General features: G+C 40.9%; 1 protein-coding gene across 3 annotated transcripts in view; it reads right to left on the bottom strand.

Moving 5' to 3' along the window:
• Positions 1-2,605: 2,605 nt before the first annotated feature.
• Positions 2,606-20,748, bottom strand: part of FGF13 (fibroblast growth factor 13) — a 494,276-nt gene continuing 476,133 nt past the window's right edge. For all 3 annotated transcript variants that reach the window (XM_061178048.1, XM_061178047.1, XM_061178046.1), the window contains 2 exons: positions 4,415-4,613; positions 2,606-3,167 (listed from right to left, as the gene is read on the bottom strand). In XM_061178048.1, coding sequence (XP_061034031.1) covers positions 3,031-3,167; positions 4,415-4,613 — 336 coding nt within the window. In that variant the 3' untranslated portion in view covers positions 2,606-3,030. The remainder of the gene's footprint in view (positions 3,168-4,414; positions 4,614-20,748) is intronic.

Genomic DNA, 20,748 nt, shown 5'->3' on the forward strand with positions numbered 1-20,748 from the left:
GTCTGAGAGCCAATAGGCCTTGTGGTGTTTTTCCAAAAATATTATTTCGTCAAACATGTGGCAGGGCTAATATTTTCAACCATGAGAAATGATACTGAAGTGTGTGTGTGTGTGTGTGTGTGTGTGTGTGTGCGTGTGTAATGAAGATGTGTGAAAGTATCACTGTTTGTAGGGAGGTATTTTGGAGGACGATTTAATTATTGATTTATTTAAACACCACCTTCTGTTAAAAACAACTTGCGGCAGCTCGTTGAGAATGTTGGGACTAAAGGATTATTCCTGGGCATTTTGGCCCCTTCTTATTTATGCCAGGCTTCCCCAAGACACCAAGGTACTGACTTGTTTATGACTAGCAGACATGTTATTCCTGAACAATGAAAAAGCAAGAGCCGCAAGCAAACTAATCAATAACCAAACCTTAAAGTCCTTGGAGCAAGAGTGAGACAATGCACTACTTTTCTCTACGGACTGAAAATGAGTGAGACTGAATAGGGGGCAGGGTTGAGCAAGTCTACTTATGGTATATGGTACCCAGGCTCCTGTCCAAGCTGGGCAGGTAGCCTCTTTCATGCAAGCTGGACCTTAGAGCTCTGGCAGGATGAAGGCTTAAGACGGGATCACAAGGTGACTGAGCTGAGCTGGGCTGGGCTAGGAGCTCCTGCTGAATCTGGCCCAGACATCTTAGGAATGGGCAGCCTCCCCTCTGTGCAAAAGCATGCTGCTTGGGGCCCTGGTAACTTTATTTGATGGATGCCCTGAAAAGTGCCAGTCAATTATGTTTCACCTGTTCCTCCACTCTCTTACTTACCTACATCGACTACTCCGATAGCATCATAACCAGGCAATGGCAGCTTTGGGGAGCTAGTGAAAAGTCATCAACATTGAAAATGTTTATGGTTACACAAATGTATGCATTTGTCAACTCAACAAACATACACTAAAGATACGTGCACTTCATTGTAAGTTTTATATTAAGAGAAAAAACTGCAGGCACTTCCCTGCTGGTCCAGTGGTTAAGACTCTGCGCTTTCAATGCAGGGGGCGCGGGTTCGATCCCTGGTCGGGGAATAAGATTCCACATGCCGCGCGGTGGGGCCAAAAGATTAAAAATAAAAATAAGAGAAAAAACTGCAAACGAACATTGAACTCTAGTTACAGATATACATAAGGAATTAGGAGGAAGTGTACAGACGTCTGCAATTTATTTTGAAGTGTGTCAAACATAAGATGGATTGATAAATTGATGGATGGATAGATGTATAGTATAGTAATATGTTAATGGTGGAACACAGGTGTAGGTTTACCAACGTTCACTGTAAAAATCTTTCAATTTTAATATATGTTTTGAAATTTTAATAAAAAAAGAAAATGTTTATGTTTTCCTTCAGTTCTCAGAGGTGGAAAGGGCTTGAGATATTTAGTCCCGTTCCTTCCCTCTACTGAGAGAAATGAGAAACAGAGAGGGGGAAATGACAGTGTGAATGGCAGGGAGGGTACTAGAACATAGGTGTCTTTCGTACAATGCATCACTGAATGGGAATGAGAATTCTTCTGTTCCAATCTGAAGTTCAAGTACAACAACCAGTACAATAACTACACTTTCAAGAGTGTTCGTGTTAATATAAATCTCTAGACTGTAGACTATCTGAGGGCAGGGACCTGATGTACATAGTTCAGTGTGTAACTCCAGTTTCTACCACAGTTCACGGCACATAATGGACGCTCAATAAATACACGTTGGAGGATTTTTCTTTGAATGAATATAAAGAGTTTATTCGGTGCGTATCTGGGTATACAACAACAAATATTCAACAACTTTTTTTTAACGTTTTTGTGCACAGGACAGAAAACTGCCTGTACATGCTATGTCCACTTTTGGAACACAGATTTTAACAATTATTAATGCACAAAATCTTACATATCATGCAACTCTATGCCAAGATTCCAACTTTCTTCCATGCAACAGATATGAAGATCTAAATGGAAACCTAGCTAAGTCTTAAACACTTTTCCAGAAGCAGGTATAAGTATATGTTGTTTAGGGGTAACCAGTCTTAACATTTCCTTGTACACAATATTCACGCGCCAAATACAATGACAGGAGGACTTATACATACACAGATAAGACATTTCTTATTTTAACAACACGAAAGACAACATCACAGTTCCACAGTTCCTGTCTTTACACAAGAAGCCACAATAATAGTTTAACATGATAACACAAATGGAATTTAAGAGAAATCTATACTTGAGGATAATCTTTTTTTTTTTTTAAGTAACCTTTACTGACTGGGGTTGACAACACAACACAATTTCTACGCACAAAGTACAGCACAAGAACTTGATCAGAATACTATGAATCTAAAGGAAAAAAATTTTTTGGTAAAATCACAAGAACACTGTTACCTTGAGCCTGAGATGCCAATTCAGCTTCAACCCTGAATTTGGTTGAGTTGGATTAAGTGACACAGAGTCAATAGAACCATTGAATTCCAGAAATCATAAAGTTGTGCTATACCAAAGTAAAGAATACATACGAGTCAAGCATAGATTGAAAACATTAAGCCAAGAAAACAACACGGTTCACAGAATTTTGTTTGCCCCTACAAAACATTGAAGCAGTTAATTTTGTTCTGTTTTGTTTTGTCGTTTGTTTTTGAAGAACAATGGTGGTCTTTTCAATTTTCTTGGTTGGAGAGCAATTTTTTTAATCAGCATTAGTGCTGTGAAATGTTTTTGGTTTGTCTTCCCCAAAGCATAGGTGAGATCATGAGAAAATTGGGCAGTCCTTCTCCCAGATTTAATTCACTGATCATGCTTGGCACTCTTTTTTTGCACAAGCTCGATCTAAATTATGGGGCGTTTGTATGGATGAGAAGAAGGTTTGATGGCAGATTAGAGTAGTGAACTCTGCCTTGTTTGTTTGGTAAACGTCATGGACAAATCTGAACTTTTGGGTGAAGGACTGCTAGACTTAACAGCACCTGGAGGTAAGGTTCTGTTACAGAGCCCTTGTTTTGCCCTCACTGGCTACGTTGATTCATTGTGGCTCATGGATTTGCCTCCATTCAGTACGCCGGAGACACTTCTGCTCTTGGTTGGGGTCCCGCTTCCAGATCGGGAGAACTCCGTGAGGTCGTGCAGAGACGGCTCCTTGTACATGGCCACTGCAAAGCACAGAGACACGGCATCAAAGGCCACCGCACTGGCCCTCAACTTTCCTTCTGCCCACTAGGCTTCCAGGCTGGAGGCCAAACCTGAAAAATGCCGCTTTCAAGGACTCAGTAGAGAGCGGACTGGACCAGATGAAGCAAAATCCAGTCTTGGTACAGAAGCGTGTAGAGAATTCTAATGTCTAATTTCCATCACTGATGGTTTTAGATATATGAGAGGATTAATGAAAAATGCATTTAATAAAGCTCTTAGAAGTTTAAATATGATCCACAGCATGCTGTGCAAGGCAAATATTAAAAATGAAAACATTTTCAAACACTGATTTCTCTCAGACTTTAAAATGAAACTCTCCAAGACTAAGTATTAGCACAGTTCTTAATGCAACAAATGGTAAATATTATTGTTGTGCTGTAAATAACAGCCCCGGCTTACGCTTATGGAGCACTTAGAACGTGCCAGATACTGTTGTAAGTGCTTCACGTGTGTTATCTCATTTAATCCACATGCGAATCCCATGAGGCAGGTGCTTTTATCCATATTTTACAGAAGGAACTTGAGCTCAATAATCTGCCCGAGACTATCTGGTTAGTAAAGGCGGAAGCTGGGCTTTGGACCCAAGTAATCTGGCTCCAGAAAATGAGCTGTCAAAGGGCGCTGTGTTGATTTGACTGGATGGTCTGCCCCTCCTGTAAACCGCTCTTCTCTGCCTGGATTTTCTACCGCTTTTCCACCACGTCTCACTGCTTCTAACATCCCTACTTCCTGCAGCCCATTCCTCTCCCTCACCCTTTCTCATTTGCTACTAAGCTGCTATTAATGACCAAAAACCAAAACTATGAATGAATGAGAATTGCTGGGACAATACTGTTGGGCCCTTAGAGAGATGGGCCCAAGGAGCTTTCTGGTAAGCGTTAAGTATGCACACATTTTAGCACCTGTGTTTCTGCCCAGGGATCATTTTGGCATAATTTGGGGTTCTTGGCTGTCCTGAGTTAGCAATTAAGCTATTTCCACATAAGAAAGGTGTTACCACATGCAGATATACTATGGAAAAGTTAAAATCAGGAGGTGAGATGCTATTGTCAATGCTTTAGTGTTTTTTTAAGTGTAAAATGTTACTGAATTTTTGTATAAATGCCTTAGTATGGAAGAATTGCATTCCACTTTCGAAAGCGTGATAAAGGATTGATTTCAATACCGATACTCATTTAATCCACAGCTGGTATAATATCAAGTTTACCTTTCAGTGGTTTGGGCAGAAAGTGAGCTGCAGGCTTGTTCTTCTTCACATGGTTTCCTTTCATGATCTCTCCTTCTTTGTTCAGACCCAGATACCACCCTCGGCCTGACTGCTGCTGACGGTATATCATTGATGAATATGTCACATAATAATTTTCAAACACTGATTCTTTGAATTTGCACTCAGGTGTGAAATGTTCCTACAAGAGAAGTAAATAAACAAAAACTCAATATTTATAGCTATGAATTTCATGGAGAACCATATGGTATTATCCTTCAGGAGTTTAGGGCATACTTTGTTAGAGCTTGTTATGACTGGTGTTCTATTTTAATAGCAGAAACAATTATCATTGGAAACTAAAACTATATATAACATTTCATGTGATGCTTTAGAAAAAGCCCTAAGTGCAAGTGCTACTGATCAATGATTAGCTCTCTTTGTAATAAGGTAATGGAAAAATTAGAACCAGCCACCTAAGTGTAATGTATTAGAAAAATACAGGAGCCAAAGATTGAAAAGACAAGCATAAAACTGTCACATGGAGCTTTGTTCCCTTCGGGATTAAATATGAGAAAATAAACATCCGATCCTTGTACTTAATTTTCATAGATTATCCAGTTACCATGTACTATAAATTTTCAATTGCCCCAGGCTGAAATCTGTGTTATACTGTTACAATGCTTGCCTAGATTTCTAAAGAGACGCTACAAAGAAAGACTACCTTTTACTTTTAGATAAACCAAATTGATTTTTTTTCCAGATCATTGGACCTTGACTTAAAAAGAAAAAAAAAGTTCCCTCATCACCCCATCCTTGCCTTACAGTAACATTTCACACAAATCAATATAGAAACAAGGAATTTACAGTAATTCTACAAGCAGACATGAGAGAGCAGTCCAGGAGACTTTGAACCCAGCAATGTGATTTCCTGCCATGTACGTGGCCATGTTTTCTTTGGACTTGCCCATACAAAAGAAGGGTTCCTGACCCAATAGACTGTTTTTGAAAACAAACAAAAAAAACCCAGAAAACCTTCGTTCAAGTTTTGCAATATGTGTATATATGCAATAAACAGCTATTTAAAATATCCATTTATAAGCAAAGTGAAATGAACAGCAGATTTTAATCTCTAAGTAATCCATAGAGTAGCAGTGGGTCCACTTGGAGTAAAAATGATGAGGAAAATGCGAAGTGAGCTACATGTGACAATGGCACTAAGGAAGCCATTCGATTTGTACTATTTTGCTGAGATATTATCAGGAATAAGTTTTGATAAAACCCTGAAAAAAAACCCACCTTGCAATAAAAATATTGCAAGCTTTCTGGACACCTGTCTTTTCTGAATGATGTCTCCATGGTCCTACCTTCCTTCATGTCAGATAGCATTCCAAGCAAAGCACACTATCTGAGCAACAGACAGTGATTCACCATCAGAGAATCACTTCAGCAAAGAGGGACAGATTCCTCAAAGGAGGCAGCCTTTTTCCTAAAGTTAAATAATTGAACACTTTTTTCTGGAAATCCACAAAATCTGTTTCACTCAGTAATCTCACTGGTTCCCCCATCTGGCTTCCAGGGTGCACGGATCAGAGTCATCTTTTGGGATAATTTCAGCCTAGGGGCATACTTGATAGATCCTCAGAAGATTCACACAGATTCAACCTACTCAAGAAGCAATGTACTTCGAAGGCAACTATCACGTGGTAGGAACGAAAGTGTTCTATTTATGGGCTGTGAACGCTCCTCTTTGTAGAATTCTCAACATAGGGAAAGCCAAGGTATGTCTACAAAGAAATCTGACTAAAAGAGTCTCCATGTGTCCTCTAGGGATGAGGACAGTTGTATAGAATGTTGGTTTCGCCTTGCCTAGCGTAAAATGACAACCTGATGTGGCATTTAAAATTCTCCACAATCCAGGGACTTCCCTGGCGGTCCAGCGGTTAAGACTCTGTGCTTCCAATGCAGGGGGGCGCGGGTTCGATCCCTGGTCGGGGAACTAAGATCCCACAATGCAGCGCGGTGCAGCCATAAATAAATAAATAAATAAATAAATAAATAAATAAATAAATAAATAAATCTTCACAACTCAGTCGCTACCATGCCTTGTCTCCACCACAGAACCATGTGTGCCTTTGTGCCTTTACAGACGCCATTCGTGTCATTTCTGTACCTCTCTACCTACTGGCTTTCCTCTCATTCCTCAAGGTCTAGCTCAAATATGACTGCTCCTGGAATCATATATGATCTCTGCCAATCAGAACCGATGACACTCATATTTGTGCTCCCGGAAACTCTATCTACATCTCCAGCATGGCCCCGTGACCCAGGCGTGTGCATTCCTTGCTCCAGAAGGCAAGGAGTTTGTCTTATTTCTGAATCCACCTTCCAGTCATAAAGGACTGGTCATACTGTCTAGCACAGAGCAGACCACTTGGTTATTGCTTACAGGATCTGCATTGCAGAGATTCAGATTGAATTCAGAAATTCCAGGATTCAGAAGTATCAACCAGTAAAAAGTCTGCAGGGAATTTCCTGAATACCATAGAACAAAATCAGCTGTGTATAGAAGGAGGTTGTCATTGCAGGGACAGATCCTGCACGTGTGACTTCGTAACTGTTCAGAATAACAGATACTACACAGATACCGGCACCTACAACATGAGGAGGAAAAAACTCGGCAATTGTTACAACTATTGGAAAATGGCAAGGAAGGACTCAATGAACTGAATGCTCTGTCACATCCTGGCAATTTCTTAGTCATCACCACTAAATTTGGACTCAAGAACTCAGTAGAGAGGGAGGAAAATGAGGCCAAAAAAAGAATGTTGAAGCAACCAAAGGAGTGTTCTGTTCTCTGTGTGTGACACTGTCATTTTATACAGTGCTGGAAGGAATAGGCAGAAGAGGCTTGATTTTTATCAAATGTGGAAAGATGTGAACATCCCACCCAATACAGGAAGGGCCACCAAAGGGAAGAGGGGTGCAGCTGCCTCTCTCTGTCTCAGCAGTGGTTCACAGAAATAACAGAAATTGGACAGGACCCTAACCAGAGAAGCCTTATTCAGAGAATACCAGGTAGACATCTGGCAAGGAATCAATCTCCTTTGATTGACCTGAAGCTGATTATTAGCGCTCTCGAAAAAGGTACCGTAGTGGCCTTGATACATAGTAGGCACTAAACAGAGGCAGCAGTCATTGTGCTCTGTATTTAATATGCATTAGATAAATACCTGCTATCATAATAAATGAATTAAAAAGATGTCAAGCATTCCTTGCACAGCCACTAAGAAATTATTTGGCATGAACACAAAAGAAAAGGCGCTTTATATCTTCTAACCTTTTACGCATCGATTTCTCTTAAAAGTTGTTTACCTCTCTTGCATATCTATACTAATTTCAGAGGAATAATGTTAGTAATGTTCAGAGGAATAACTCTGAAAAAAAATATAGATATTCAATCTCTCTAAAATCTCTTCTCTGTAATCATCATCTCTATTCCCCTTAAAGTTCAAGGTTAGTTTTTTTCTCAGTGAATATTGAACTTTTTATCCAAGGAATCCATACTAGTTAGTTACAGTGATCATATTTTGGGTGACCCTCAACATCAGGTCAATAGAGCATATAGGAGAATACCTACAGCTACAAATGGTGATGGTCAGCTGCCCTTATCAGGACATACCTCCACACAGACTTTGAGAGGCAAGAGAATAAGGCATTAACGCAATCAGTAACGTTGGATATATGCAAAGAACCCCCAGATACAATGGTGTGCTACAAAGCATTTTGGCCCAGAACAAAGGCTCTGGACCTGGGTAAATTGCTATCCTCTTTAGGGTCAGAAGAAGCAACAGTATGGAGGAGATGCGTAACTCTCCGGCCTCCTGGAGCTGGAGCCAGTTCAGAAGAAGCATGGGCTGTGATGGTGGCTTCCTTGAAGGGAGCCAAGTAAGGGCCTCGTCACTCAGCAGGTGATGTGCAACTGTATCCTCAATAGGCATATCCAAAAAGGTGAGCGCTCAAAAACATCTGTATATCATGTACGCCATTCCCGTGCCCTAAACACATCTACGATAGCACAGTACACACACCACGACTAAGTGCCTTCCTGATTAAAAGAAGTCATTCGGCAAACACAGGCCTTAATAGCAGGTTTTTCATACTTTTGCCCCCTGCTTTTGTATTTTCAGCTATGCTACCAACAGATAGGGTGGCAGTGTTTCACTTGAGTCTGTACCTCAGTAGGCTTTGAGGAGCGCCATGACTATTCTGGCCGTGCCATGCAGCATGCAGGATCTTAGTTCCCCAACCAAGGACTGAACCTGTGCCCCCTGCAATGGAAGCGTGGGGTCTCAACCACTGGACAGCCAGGGAAGTCCTGCCATGACTACTGTAAACGTTTCCTTTGAACACATTTCTCTCAAAAGAAATCTTTCTTAAATGCGTTGCGCTGATTTCCTTGGATCTCAGAGTCTGCTCAGGTTGTCCATACATAAAATGGCAACACTGAGGTTCTAGACTGTTGAACAAAGCCTGAACATTGAATATAAGCTTTCACATATGTATACGCTATGTCAAGCGCACAAATCCTGGTAGAGGTGAATGTTTCTCAATACATTTTGTTCTATTCACATGTAATATTTTCATTGGCATCACAGAACACAGAAAAACAGTTTAGACATCGATGAGTGAGCATTTAAAGAAACTTTAAAAAATGAACCTAGTGAAACATGATTTCCTCTTTTCAGCAGGTGCTATAAACACATTATAACTGATCTATCTCTCCCTTTAATCCTCTCACTTCCTTCTCTTTTCCTCCTCTCTTCTGGCCACGTTTTCAGTAGCCTGAAGATCCAATTAATTTAACAATTACTGCCAATAGCAAGGGTCACTCTTCTAATTCTCAGCCACGTTCTGATGACAATTAATTTTCTAGATTTAAAGTTAGCAGGTTATTGAAGCAGGTCTGACTTGTGTGCGTCAATTATTCCCCTGCCTAAAGAAAATAATATGCAAATTAAAATTAGATTTTCAACTCTGTTAAAAAAGAAAACAAAATAGAATCTTTAAAATATGGGGGGTGACACTGTAACTACCTATATTCTCTATATAAGCTTCCCCTCTATCGGTGATTTCAAAATCCAGGATTAATTATTATATTCAGGATTTTGATGTTCTCTCCCAGGGTATATTTGATGTGAATGAACTTCATTATCACTAAGATCAAAGCGCGGGAAAGGAGAGGTTGGGGAAGAGGGAATCAATACTTAGCCAGTGCACTGTAGCTAAACAAAATTATTAATTCAGGATAAACAGAGTTTGGTTTGTTCACTCAGATATCCTCTGGACTGTGGGATACTTGAGGGCAGCTCCTAGCATGGGGCCTGGCTTAGAGTCAATGATCAATATAACTCTGGTGAAATAAATAACGGAAAGAACGGAATATCATAGGAAGAGGACTTGGGAGCTAGCTTATACAGATCCAAAAAAGGGTTAAACGTGGCGGGGTATGAATAGAGGGCTGTTTTAGAGGAGAGACTGACAAGTCAGAACTTGCCTGCCAGGGCAGAAAGAGTAGGTGATAAAAGGAGGAAAGCAGTCTACAGATAAATTCAATTTAAAAAACTGGAGAGGGAGGGAGAGAGGGAGGAGAGAGGGAGGGGTGGAAGGGAAGGATGGAGGGAGGGAGGTGGAGAGGGAGGAAGAGAAGGGGGACCAATAAAGACAAAACTGATGCTGAAGCTGCAAGAATAAAGAGATTTCCTGGTAACCAAGATATAAGCATTAGACTGATACTCTTGGTCTTTGGGTCTGCAAATAGCAGACATTGCAACTAAATTCTATTAACTTGATTTTTGTAAAATGGCGGGGGGGGGGGGCGGGGAAACACCTGACCTTACAGGATGGACGAGGAGCCAATGAGATGATGTATGTGAAAGAAGCTCTGAAAATTGTAAAGCTCCATTCACATGAAACGTGGGATTACTCTGATAATACATGCCCAGAAAACCAAGGCAAAATAAATAAATTCTCTCTTCTTTTCGAAGTTCTTTTCACCCTGGAATCAATTTCTAAAGAAAGGATCTGCCTATATGTGTTTTATTAACACGGAAGGAGATAAATTCTGCCAAAAATTAGGACTGCACATGAATGACACTCAGTGTTCAGTGTTCTCCTCCAAGCTTGTTTCCCCGAAAACTGTTTTGCTTCCTTCCATTTGTCATTTTGGTCTGCAGTTGGCTGAAAAGGCTTCGTGAAACACCATGCCACTAAATGACTTCAAAGTACCCATGCTAACTGGCAACCATTTGTAAAGAAACACAGATTATAATTAAGAATATGCACATGGGACTATTTCTCCTCATATGGTTATAGTGAAATTTCTTGGTAGCAGTTTTGTATTCCAAGATATCTAGTAGACATTTTCATTTACCTTATGTTGGGCCCACAAAATAGGGCAGCGGAGTACTGCTTTTTCTCAACTCTTCACAAACAAAAAATGAAAAAAAACAAAAGTTAATGAGTTTGTCAACCGATGCCCTGTTTAAAACAGAATTAGGATGCAGATATGACCACATTTTAGCCCTGGGGTTCATTGAGTCCTTTGTATTGGCTTGTTCTGGATTGTCATATATTTCTGTAGAGCAGTCTCATGCAACGTCAAATTTTACAATTTGTTTTATAAAATACACTGAAATAAGCTACAATAAAGCAGGAGACAAAACAAAAACACCATATCCCTTACAGAGCCTAAGAGGGGTGATTTTTGTTGTGATAAAAAATTACATGATCCTAAGGCCTCACTCAGCTCCAAACCTGGTCAGCAGATACATTTTGAAATGGAAGTAACTTGCTGAGACTTGTGACAAAGAAGAGGGACAGGCCACACGTCTCCAGGGTTGTATAATTGGCCCAAGGCAGTGTCAGTCTGACCCAAGCCTTGCAGAAGAATACAGATTGCTTAAGAATCCAATTAGCAGAAGATGGATTTCATTTTACATATGTTACAGAGACTGTGGCCATCATATTATTTTTTTTAATCTTACTAGATTAAATCTTGCTGTTGAACAAAAATCTGTGGAAAAGCATTTTTTTCAACTGAAGAACACTTCTCTAAAGTGAGTAATTCTCTCCAACTTTTTTTGTCTATTATGTGTATTAACTCGTGATGTTGGCTTTTCTTATAAGCAGGGCTGACCTATGTGTTTTGAAAGGGGAATCAAATATCAGATATGATTTCTAAAAATAAACTTTCCTGTCTTTTGGCTGGTTACTGGAATTAATCTGTGACCATTAGCTAACTATTCTCCGTTACTGTGAAGAAGCTTTCAAATTTGTGGCAAGATTCTTCTGTATAATAACTTCACAGGGGGATCTAAGCCCATCAGCAAGAGAATGACTTTGGAAGTATTTGTAGTCAGCGAGAGAATAAACTTAGTAGGTTGTATCCTTTTAAATAGCTCTTCCAAGCTCCCGTCCAAAAATTCAAAGCCTGGGAACTCTGGAAACTTTTCCTAGACATCCAACAAACCGTCATGCAAAGGAGAAAGGTTCTTTCTGCGTAGATCAATTGAAAAAACTCTGGCAAGGTAGGTGGCCTATTAAAAATAAAATCATACCCACGTGGGTGCATAGCTTGTTCTAGTACTGCAGGCAATTGTGAAGGTGGTAATTCTGATTTGTACTGGATAGCGGTTGTGTTAGATTTGATAGGGTCTGTCTCTGTAGAAGAGAGTCATTTACAATTGCCAGGAGTCTACTTCTTCAAAGACTTTCAAAGAAGACTTCTTATTTTTTCTCTTGCACAGGTAGGAAAGCAATGCCACTGCTCAGAAGGAAATCACTAATGCCTGCTTTCCACTGCAAACCAGAAAACCTGGAATCACAGGGCAGGGTGCAAAGGCCTCATCTATAAACCAAGGATGAGAAAGATGTCGTAGAGGGCTATTGGACTGCCACATCACATAACACCTGCAAATGACTTCTGGGGATAGGAAATCTTACAGAGTCCTCTTTCTATGTAGAGAGCACATTTCCACTAACACTTGCCCCTTGGAAGGAGCTAATGAAAGGATGCTTGCGACAGTCACCTACCATGAGTCTGAGTAGTACTCAGGGGTAGTCAGGGGTAGTCAGTAGTACTCAGGGGTAGTCAGTAGTACTCAGGGGTAGTCAGTAGTACTCAGGGGTAGTCAGGGGTAGTCAGTAGTACTCAGGGGTAGTCAATTCATTAAGTTAAGACTCAAATGGAAGAATTCATTCTCAACTACTCCTTACCCCGAGAGCCTAGGCCCCTTTGTGTATATAACGATCTGACTTAATCTCGACAGCAGGCCTCTGTACCAGCTTCAGAATGGCCTGAGAGAGGAGTTCTACCACCTCACAAGTGAGAAAGCCACAGGAAAGAAGCCCTTAACAAGCCATTCCCTTATGAACTCAATTGCAAGTGCGCCTTTTCACCCAAACAGTCACTGTGTAGACAAGAGCTGTGATGTCAATTCTCTTCTCAATGGACAGTTCCAACATTGGCTGAAGGTTCAGCCCTTCCTCCTATTCGTGTGCCCTGGCTCTCTGAACACCAAAGAGCTCTGTTCAAACCTGCCTCTTCCACCTTCCAGATTTCTGACTTTGGGCAATTTACCTGGGCTCTGATCTTGCATCTCTAAGAGGAGAATAGCATCACGTGCCTCCCAGGGAGGACTGCAGAGGGCACGGAAAGCAGCTAGTGTACGTGTAGGTGCTCACAGACTGCGGGATCCCTTGCCCTGACTTAATTTTCTGTTCATGTGACAGCGAGGAGAATGTAGCCTCCTCCCCACCCCACTCCCAACTTGAAACTGGTATGAAAACTAGTGGTTTTCAACGCAAACAAACGGAGTAGAGAAGCACGTTTCCAGTTCACAGAGAGGTTCATGTTACACGTTAACTGGATGGGTGAGGATTGCTTTCGTTGTGATTCCTTTGCAAGGGTAACAATACATGAGCTCTTAATTTGGGGCTTAAAATATCCTAGGATTCTAAAATTTGAATTACTGGAATGTGTATCAGTGAACCCACATGATATTAAAGAGATTTGTGAACTAATCCAGTATTAATGGCCCAAATGACATCTACATGTCTCATTTTAATTATTATGCCACAAAAGTATGACATCATTATCTCATTTCTTTTGTTCTAAACCAGTGTTTTGCTAGTTCTACTTTCATAGTGCAGGTTACTAATAACAACAATACTGAAAAATCTAATAGTACCTTATGTTTAAGCAGCGCCTACTTTTAAAGTTTTCTACAACTGCTTAAACAGTTTTGGCATTCGAATGACAGATAAGGGACAGTTTAATAATGATGATGATAAGAAAGGTAATGATTACAATGGATTTGGTAGACCTTTTTTTTTTTACAGTTGAAGAAATGAAACCAGAGATATTAATACACTGGAATCTGGCTTTCACACTTTCTTTTAGAGAATGAATCCAGAGCAGGGAAGCAGCTCCTTCCAGAGGAAGCTGAAATCTGTTTAAGGTAGCTGGTGTTGACACATGAGAGACCCTTATTTTAAGGCAACCTGATCTCTAAGGGCTGAAAAACACCGAGGACCCAGCAGTGCTAACTGGCCCTGGGCTGCAGAGGGAAGGAAGAGCTTTAACTCAGAGCACAAGCCAAGCCCGCCAGCCTGTCTGCCACTGGCTTCTCCACCAGGCCAGGCAGCTTCCCATGGATCTTACGTAAATGTGTCCATGGAACATTCTCCTAGCTCATGCCATGAAAACTTCATTCTTCTACTGCAAAATATTCATCTCTGAATCTCAGCACACTTGGGTTTTTTTTCTTTTTTTTCTTTTCAGGGACCTCTCTACACTCGGAGTTTTTAGGGGATGACCCCAGAGCAATTTTACTGAAACTAGGCACAGACGTGGGTAATGGTAAAACCAGCCTAATCAGAGTCCTGCGTATGTGCATACGCTCGCAATAGAGACAGACAGACCGACAGACGGGGGTGGCAGACAAAAAGAGAACCAGAAGTGAACACAGAGAAAGTCAATGCGATGATTTCTTCTCTTTCCCAATTCTGTAATCCTGTGGCCTTTGAGAGATGCCACCGTACAAGGGGGAAGGTGGGAAAGTGAGCCAGCTCACTTGTTGGCGAAAATCTGTTTCCTGTCCCAATTCCCAGGTGTGCTCAGACCTCAGGGTAAAATCTGAGAAGCTACCTAGGGCAGGTTGTTCTTCTGTTAGTATCTATAGTTAGTATCTATAGAGGAGCCTGATAAACGAATAAACCTATTTCTTCCTAGAGATTTTCCTATGTGTAATGTACATCCATCTCTGAAAGAAAAGAAAAAGGGAATCCAGGTCTTTCGAGAAACTCAGGATGAGTGCAAAGTTCATTAAAATAAGATACTTTGAAATATGAACGTTGCTATCATAAAGTGAATTATATTTTCATAAGAGGAATGTAATGCTCAGATGTGTAGCTATGGTGCAGTAAACAAGACAACGGTTCCCTATTTATGACCAAACTGTGGTCACCTGTGATGCCGTTTATTATAATCATCACCTGATATTATGGTTAGGGAGAAACCACTGCAGGGAAGCCTGAATTCTAAGAACGCAATGCTTTACAGGAGTGTTTAGACCGAGTATCCAGCTACAATTCATAAATGAGCTTTTGATAGCTTAGTTTAAATTAAATTTGGTCTGTTATAGATTTCCTGAAATACTGCAACATTTTTAGATTAATTTTTTAAAGGGTTTTGATGACATTCAATTTTGAGATAGGCAAATTACAGTTCTTTATCAAAATATGCAATTTCAATTTTCAAATATTTGTTACCTTAAGTATTACCGGAGTTTGAAAACACAATGCAAGAATATAATATAAACTCCGAGGATACATCAAAATGATTAATACTTCATAAGCTGTGCACAACCATGACCTGTTTGCAATAATTTTCAGCTTCCATTTTCAACAGTGTAGACTGTTAAAGCGTTTGCACGAGAATGCAAAATACATAAATTATCCCTGCAGGGAACACTTAAAACTTAAGGTAATTATATAGCATAGAAGTGACTTCAAAGAACTCCAACAAAATAACAAATAATTCTACAGTCACCCTGTAAAATGCTTATTATTCTGTGTTACCAGTGATCTTGACCACTAAAATCCCTCTCTTTACAATTATATTCACATTATCAATTCTTGCTTTGTTCTCTTACCATCAAGCTCTTACAGCTGGCCCTGAAAATTTGCATGCTGTAAAAGCTGAACTAGACAGCTAGTAGAGATGCATTCCCCAGTTATATCCATGCTGTGAACAGAACCATAACACCCCCTTAATATATCTTATCATTGCACTTTTATACTAAACACGCATCCAAATCAAGTCCTATTTTTTACATTCCTCCTGTTCAAAATCTTTTAATGGCTCCCTGCTGCCTACAGGATAAAATCCAAACTCCCTGGCCTGGTGTTCAAGGCCCTCCACAATCGCGCACATGTGTTCCTACAACTTTAGCATAAGATTCCTCCAATCCAGCCAGATTGGAGAAGTAAGGCCAGGACCAAGAGGAGCAGAGATTTTTCTTATGAATGGAAAAATATCTCCTCCAAACCAATTAGTGTGCTTCGGAAGCTGGGATATTCACCGTGATTAGAGAGAATTACTGGGTCACGGGGAATACATAACTAATCTCTCCTGAGTTGCTTTCTTAGGCTCTGCATCCTTCTTAATTTTTTAATTCAAACAAATGCCTTGCACTTCTGGAACATCCGAGCAACCTCGTGTCATGGTTCCACGCACTGTGACTTAGCAGGGGCTGCCCCCGGGTATGCAATTCTCTGGGGGCCACTTGCTAATAATCGGCACCTCTTCCTCTCACGGCACACGGAGGAAAAAGAGTCAAACGTCAGCATGCCAGGAACCTCCAGGCTCAGCTTCGGCTGGAATGCAAAAGCACTTTACAATTGATTATTTCTGAAGACTTTTCACAGTATCGAGGAAGAGGGTAATGAAATTGTATCTGAACAGAAGGAAGCTAAATTATTTATCTCATACTAATTTATACCAGATGGCTGGTGATGAAAAATCTATACTGGCAAATCTGCTGTATATATTACTTTAAAGATGATCAAGGGGGCTAAAACTTTAAATGGTCACAATATATTTGGATTTAGTTTTATGGCTCCTATCGATTCCATACATAGGTTCTTCTACGTGCACGTGATTGGGACATGATAAATCGTATCACCAAGCCATTAGAAGCTGCATCATCTATTCGTGAATTACATCAGCAGTTGGATTGCTTCTCTTTTTTTAACCCGCAGAGAGAACACATTTGGGATGTTGCCACACGAGGGTGCCTACTACATCCCTCTGCATCAGGAGGGTGCAAACGACACTCCTTCCCCAAGAGAAAGAGAAGGAGACGGCCCTTCAGCGAGATCACAGCCCTCAGAAGGAAACTCCCTCACTGAGCTTCAGGCAGAACCGGTTAAATGCTGACTTCCGACTACAATAAACAGTTGATGACTGGAAGGGAGATAGGGTGTACCAGATGTACATCCTTTTCCTTTTCTGCCCAAGTTATGTCTCCTGGGAGAGGGTTGTATGGGTTCAGCATCCAATTTGGGCCTGACATGGATCCGTTTCCTCTCTGCTCTGAAGCCCACCACTGGAGAAAGCCCACCCTTGTTCTTTGGTTGACTCTCAAATGCCAATAGTTCAGGAAAGGATGGAAGACATTCAGTTACACGTGCTGGTTCATATCAAACAAACCACGTTCACATGAGCCTAGCTACTCGATACTGGTCTCCAGGTAAAGCAGGTAAAACTTCTGGCCCCGGAAAGGAATTGGTTTGTGTACAGAATCCCAAAGTATGATTCGCCTAGTGAATCAGAGCTTCTCTGAACAACATCTTTATATAATGTTTATTATTTTGCAGAATGTGCAGTATCATCTCTGGTTGACTTCCGAAGACCGATTATCTTACATAATTATGGGGGTTGTATGCCTTCAAGTCAACAAAGATTTTTTGAGTGCCTATCGCGTGCACCATTTTTCCTAAACTAGATGCCGATACTCACGGTGCTTTAGCACTCTGGGGAGAGCAGTTGCTGTCCCCCAACAGCTGTCCAAAGAGCACTTCCCAAGCTGCAGCCAGAACTCATGCAATGCCCCCAAGTGTGTTCTTACGGTGAGAGACAACAGACCAAAATTGAGTTCCATAGTCTATTGTGGCCAAGCAAGATACAGACCTACTGTGGGTGAATATCTTCCCACTACGATAACCTGATTGAGCATTTATCCCATTTGCAAAGGATTCATTTAGTAATTTCATCTGTTACAGTTAAGTGGTCTATTGTCAGCAGCAGCAGCAGCTAAGCATTTACCGATCTCTGAAAAAGCATGACCATCCCAGGTCAAGGTATAGATTAGAACGGTAATAGCTTATGTTGAAACCTAAAAACAAATCCTTCAGAATCACATGAGAATGATCAAAGTTGCCACTGCGATATTACCTAAAGGAACACAGAACCCGTACATTCTATGACTAGCCAAACTCGAGTTAATTTAATCATAGTAACTAACTGCAAGTGATACTGTACACCATCTGCCAATATAAGATAATAAGGCTCCATTGTTAAATTGCTGTCCTGCACGGCGAGGTTACTAGTACTCCAATCGCCAGCAACAATATGCTGTAAACACACTTTGGTGTCGCTGAAGTTATACTTTCTGCAATTCTGATTTACTGAAAGAATGTTTTCAGAAGCCAGATATTTGCAGAAAATCATAGGGAAAAGGCATGAACAGGGGGGCTGTGAGCTAAGTGACCAGAATAAAAGACAGTACGAATACTCCTTTCAGTGAACACTAACAGAGTTTCAAATCTCAGAGCTTTGGGGGTGACTCCACAGGCCATGCCCAGTTGTCAGGGACTTTGCTAATTTTCTAGCGTTACAAAGAACCAGGAGGGGACAAATCAAACGGATGTGACGCCATCAGAACTTCGGTGTTTAACTTTGCGCCAACACATCAAATTACCGGTGCGGTTCCAATGAGAAAGCAGAGACAGGTGTGTACACAGCAAACCGTCACTAAAGGACAGACGTAAACACAGAGTCGGCGTGAGAACTGCTGCAGATTACATTTTGTCTTCTTAACGACATTAATTCTCTGTTCTTTTAAATAGTCTTAATGTTTATCCAAAGTTGCTTACTGTATTTTGAGTGAGCAATAATAGGCTCGATTTTCCCTGAGCCTGAGTCACAGCCTGGTAGTAAATTAGCTGCTCAGGAAGGTGAGTTACTTCCTTGAGGCCACTGAGCCATCATTTAAGGCATTAAGGCTTGCTTTCGTCTATGAAGATGCTACTGACTCACTTCAGTAGGAGTTGTTTTTCCTGCACGGCTGATGCCTGAGTTAAAGGAATGTACTCGTCTTTTTTCCTCCTTGCAGTAGGGATGGGATGGACTGGGCTAATGACACATTCCTGTCAACTGCATTGTGACCCGTGGAGCAAATGCCCATGATGTTTATTCTGCAGCCGCAGAACAAAGCAAAGTCCATGAGGGCTGGGGGAGACCGTAGATTCCTCGATAGCATCCTCTAATTGACTGTGTTAGTGGCCACTAGTGCCATAAAAGCCACCCTTGCAGTAAAACAGTAATTTACCACATGAGGCAAATCCTGACGCTCCTCTACTCAACACCCTCCAATGGCTTCCCTTCTCAAGAATCCGAAGCAAAGTCCTTACCTTGGACAATAAGATCATATGTTATCTGATCCCAGTTATTGATAACTTCTCTATTCTCGTCTCTCACTTGCCCCCCCTTTTTTTTTCACTTTATGTCAGTTACACTGGCTTCCTAGCTTGTGCCTTGAACATGCCAACCATATTCTCACCTAAGGGCTTTTGAATTTGCTGATACCTCTGTCTGGAATTTTTTTCCTTTAGATGTCCACCTTAACAGAGAGGCTTTCCCTGACCACGCTATATGAAAGCTGCCCCTATCTCTCAGCATGCCCTGTCCCCCTAACCCTGCTTGTGTTCTTCTCCAAAGCAAATTATGTATGAATTTGTTTATATCTACTTCTGTCTACCCGCTCTAGAACATAAGCTCCATGAGGACAGGGGCTATGCTTTGTCCATTGTTGTATTCTAGTACTTGGAACAGTGCCTCAAGCTCTGCATTCACACCATAAACATTTGCTGAATGAATAGATGGATGAATTCTGGTGGCGTGATAAATTGAAGGGACAAGTTAGTCCAGATTATTAAGGTCTCTGCATAAGTATTAAAGAATTAGATTTGTCATAAAATGATACTTTGGCTCCTTTGAGGTACAGTTATTGGGGCATTCATTTTCACTGTGGTTATGAACTGCATTATAATTATAAACCAGCAACTCTACCCGGAGAAACAAAATAAACCTTTACTAACATTCTTCTGAACTATACATGAAAGGCTATTCATAAAAAATGGTAGGGCTTCCCTGGTGGCGCAGTGGTTGAGAATCTGCCTGCCAATGCAGGGGACACGGGTTCGAGCCCTGGTCTGGGAAGATCCCACATGCCGCGGAGCAACTAGGCCCGTGAGCCACAACTACTGAAGCCCGCGCGTCTGGAGCCTGTGCTCCGCAACAAGAGAGGCCGCGACAGTGAGAGGCCCGCGCACCGCGATGAAGAGTGGCCCCCACTTGCCACAACTAGAGAAAGCCCTCGCACAGAAACGAAGACCCAACACAGCCATAAATAAATAAATAAATAAAATAAATAAACGCAAAAAAGTTAAAAAAAAAATGGTAGGTCAAGATGAAAGGAAATAGCTAAAGAGAATAATACCTTTGAAAAGTATGCCAACAGGTAATTAATCATTGAAAGCAGCAAATCCTGATGGCTAGTAAATTTCAAGGGCTTATCTTGTAATATATGAAAGTGCAATCTTCTCCTCAACATATTAGAAATGTCAGTTCATTGTACTGAACAAAAGAATAAATGAAGAATACGTCTTTCCCAAGAAGATGCTATTATTTTTGATGATTTCATTAAAATACATTAAATAAAGATTAAAACACTAAAATATCAAGAAGAGTTTAGCTAGGGCCCTAGTGCTTCACTCTGATGTGTTTTTCATGGGGGTTTAATGCCTGATATGACTTGTGCTTACATTGCCCCGTGTAGAGCACAGGCATCTCAGGCTGAACAGATGCAGTGTAGAAGGGTTCACATCTCATTTCCTTGCCGTGGACCACATTTTGTCTTCCACTTACTGAAACAAAGATAACGATTTTTAAAGAAAGAGGGATGTTAAAGAAGAAATAAATGCGACAACTT

Source organism: Eubalaena glacialis, chromosome X (assembly GCF_028564815.1).
Source record: "Eubalaena glacialis isolate mEubGla1 chromosome X, mEubGla1.1.hap2.+ XY, whole genome shotgun sequence".
NCBI lineage: Eukaryota > Metazoa > Chordata > Mammalia > Artiodactyla > Balaenidae > Eubalaena > Eubalaena glacialis.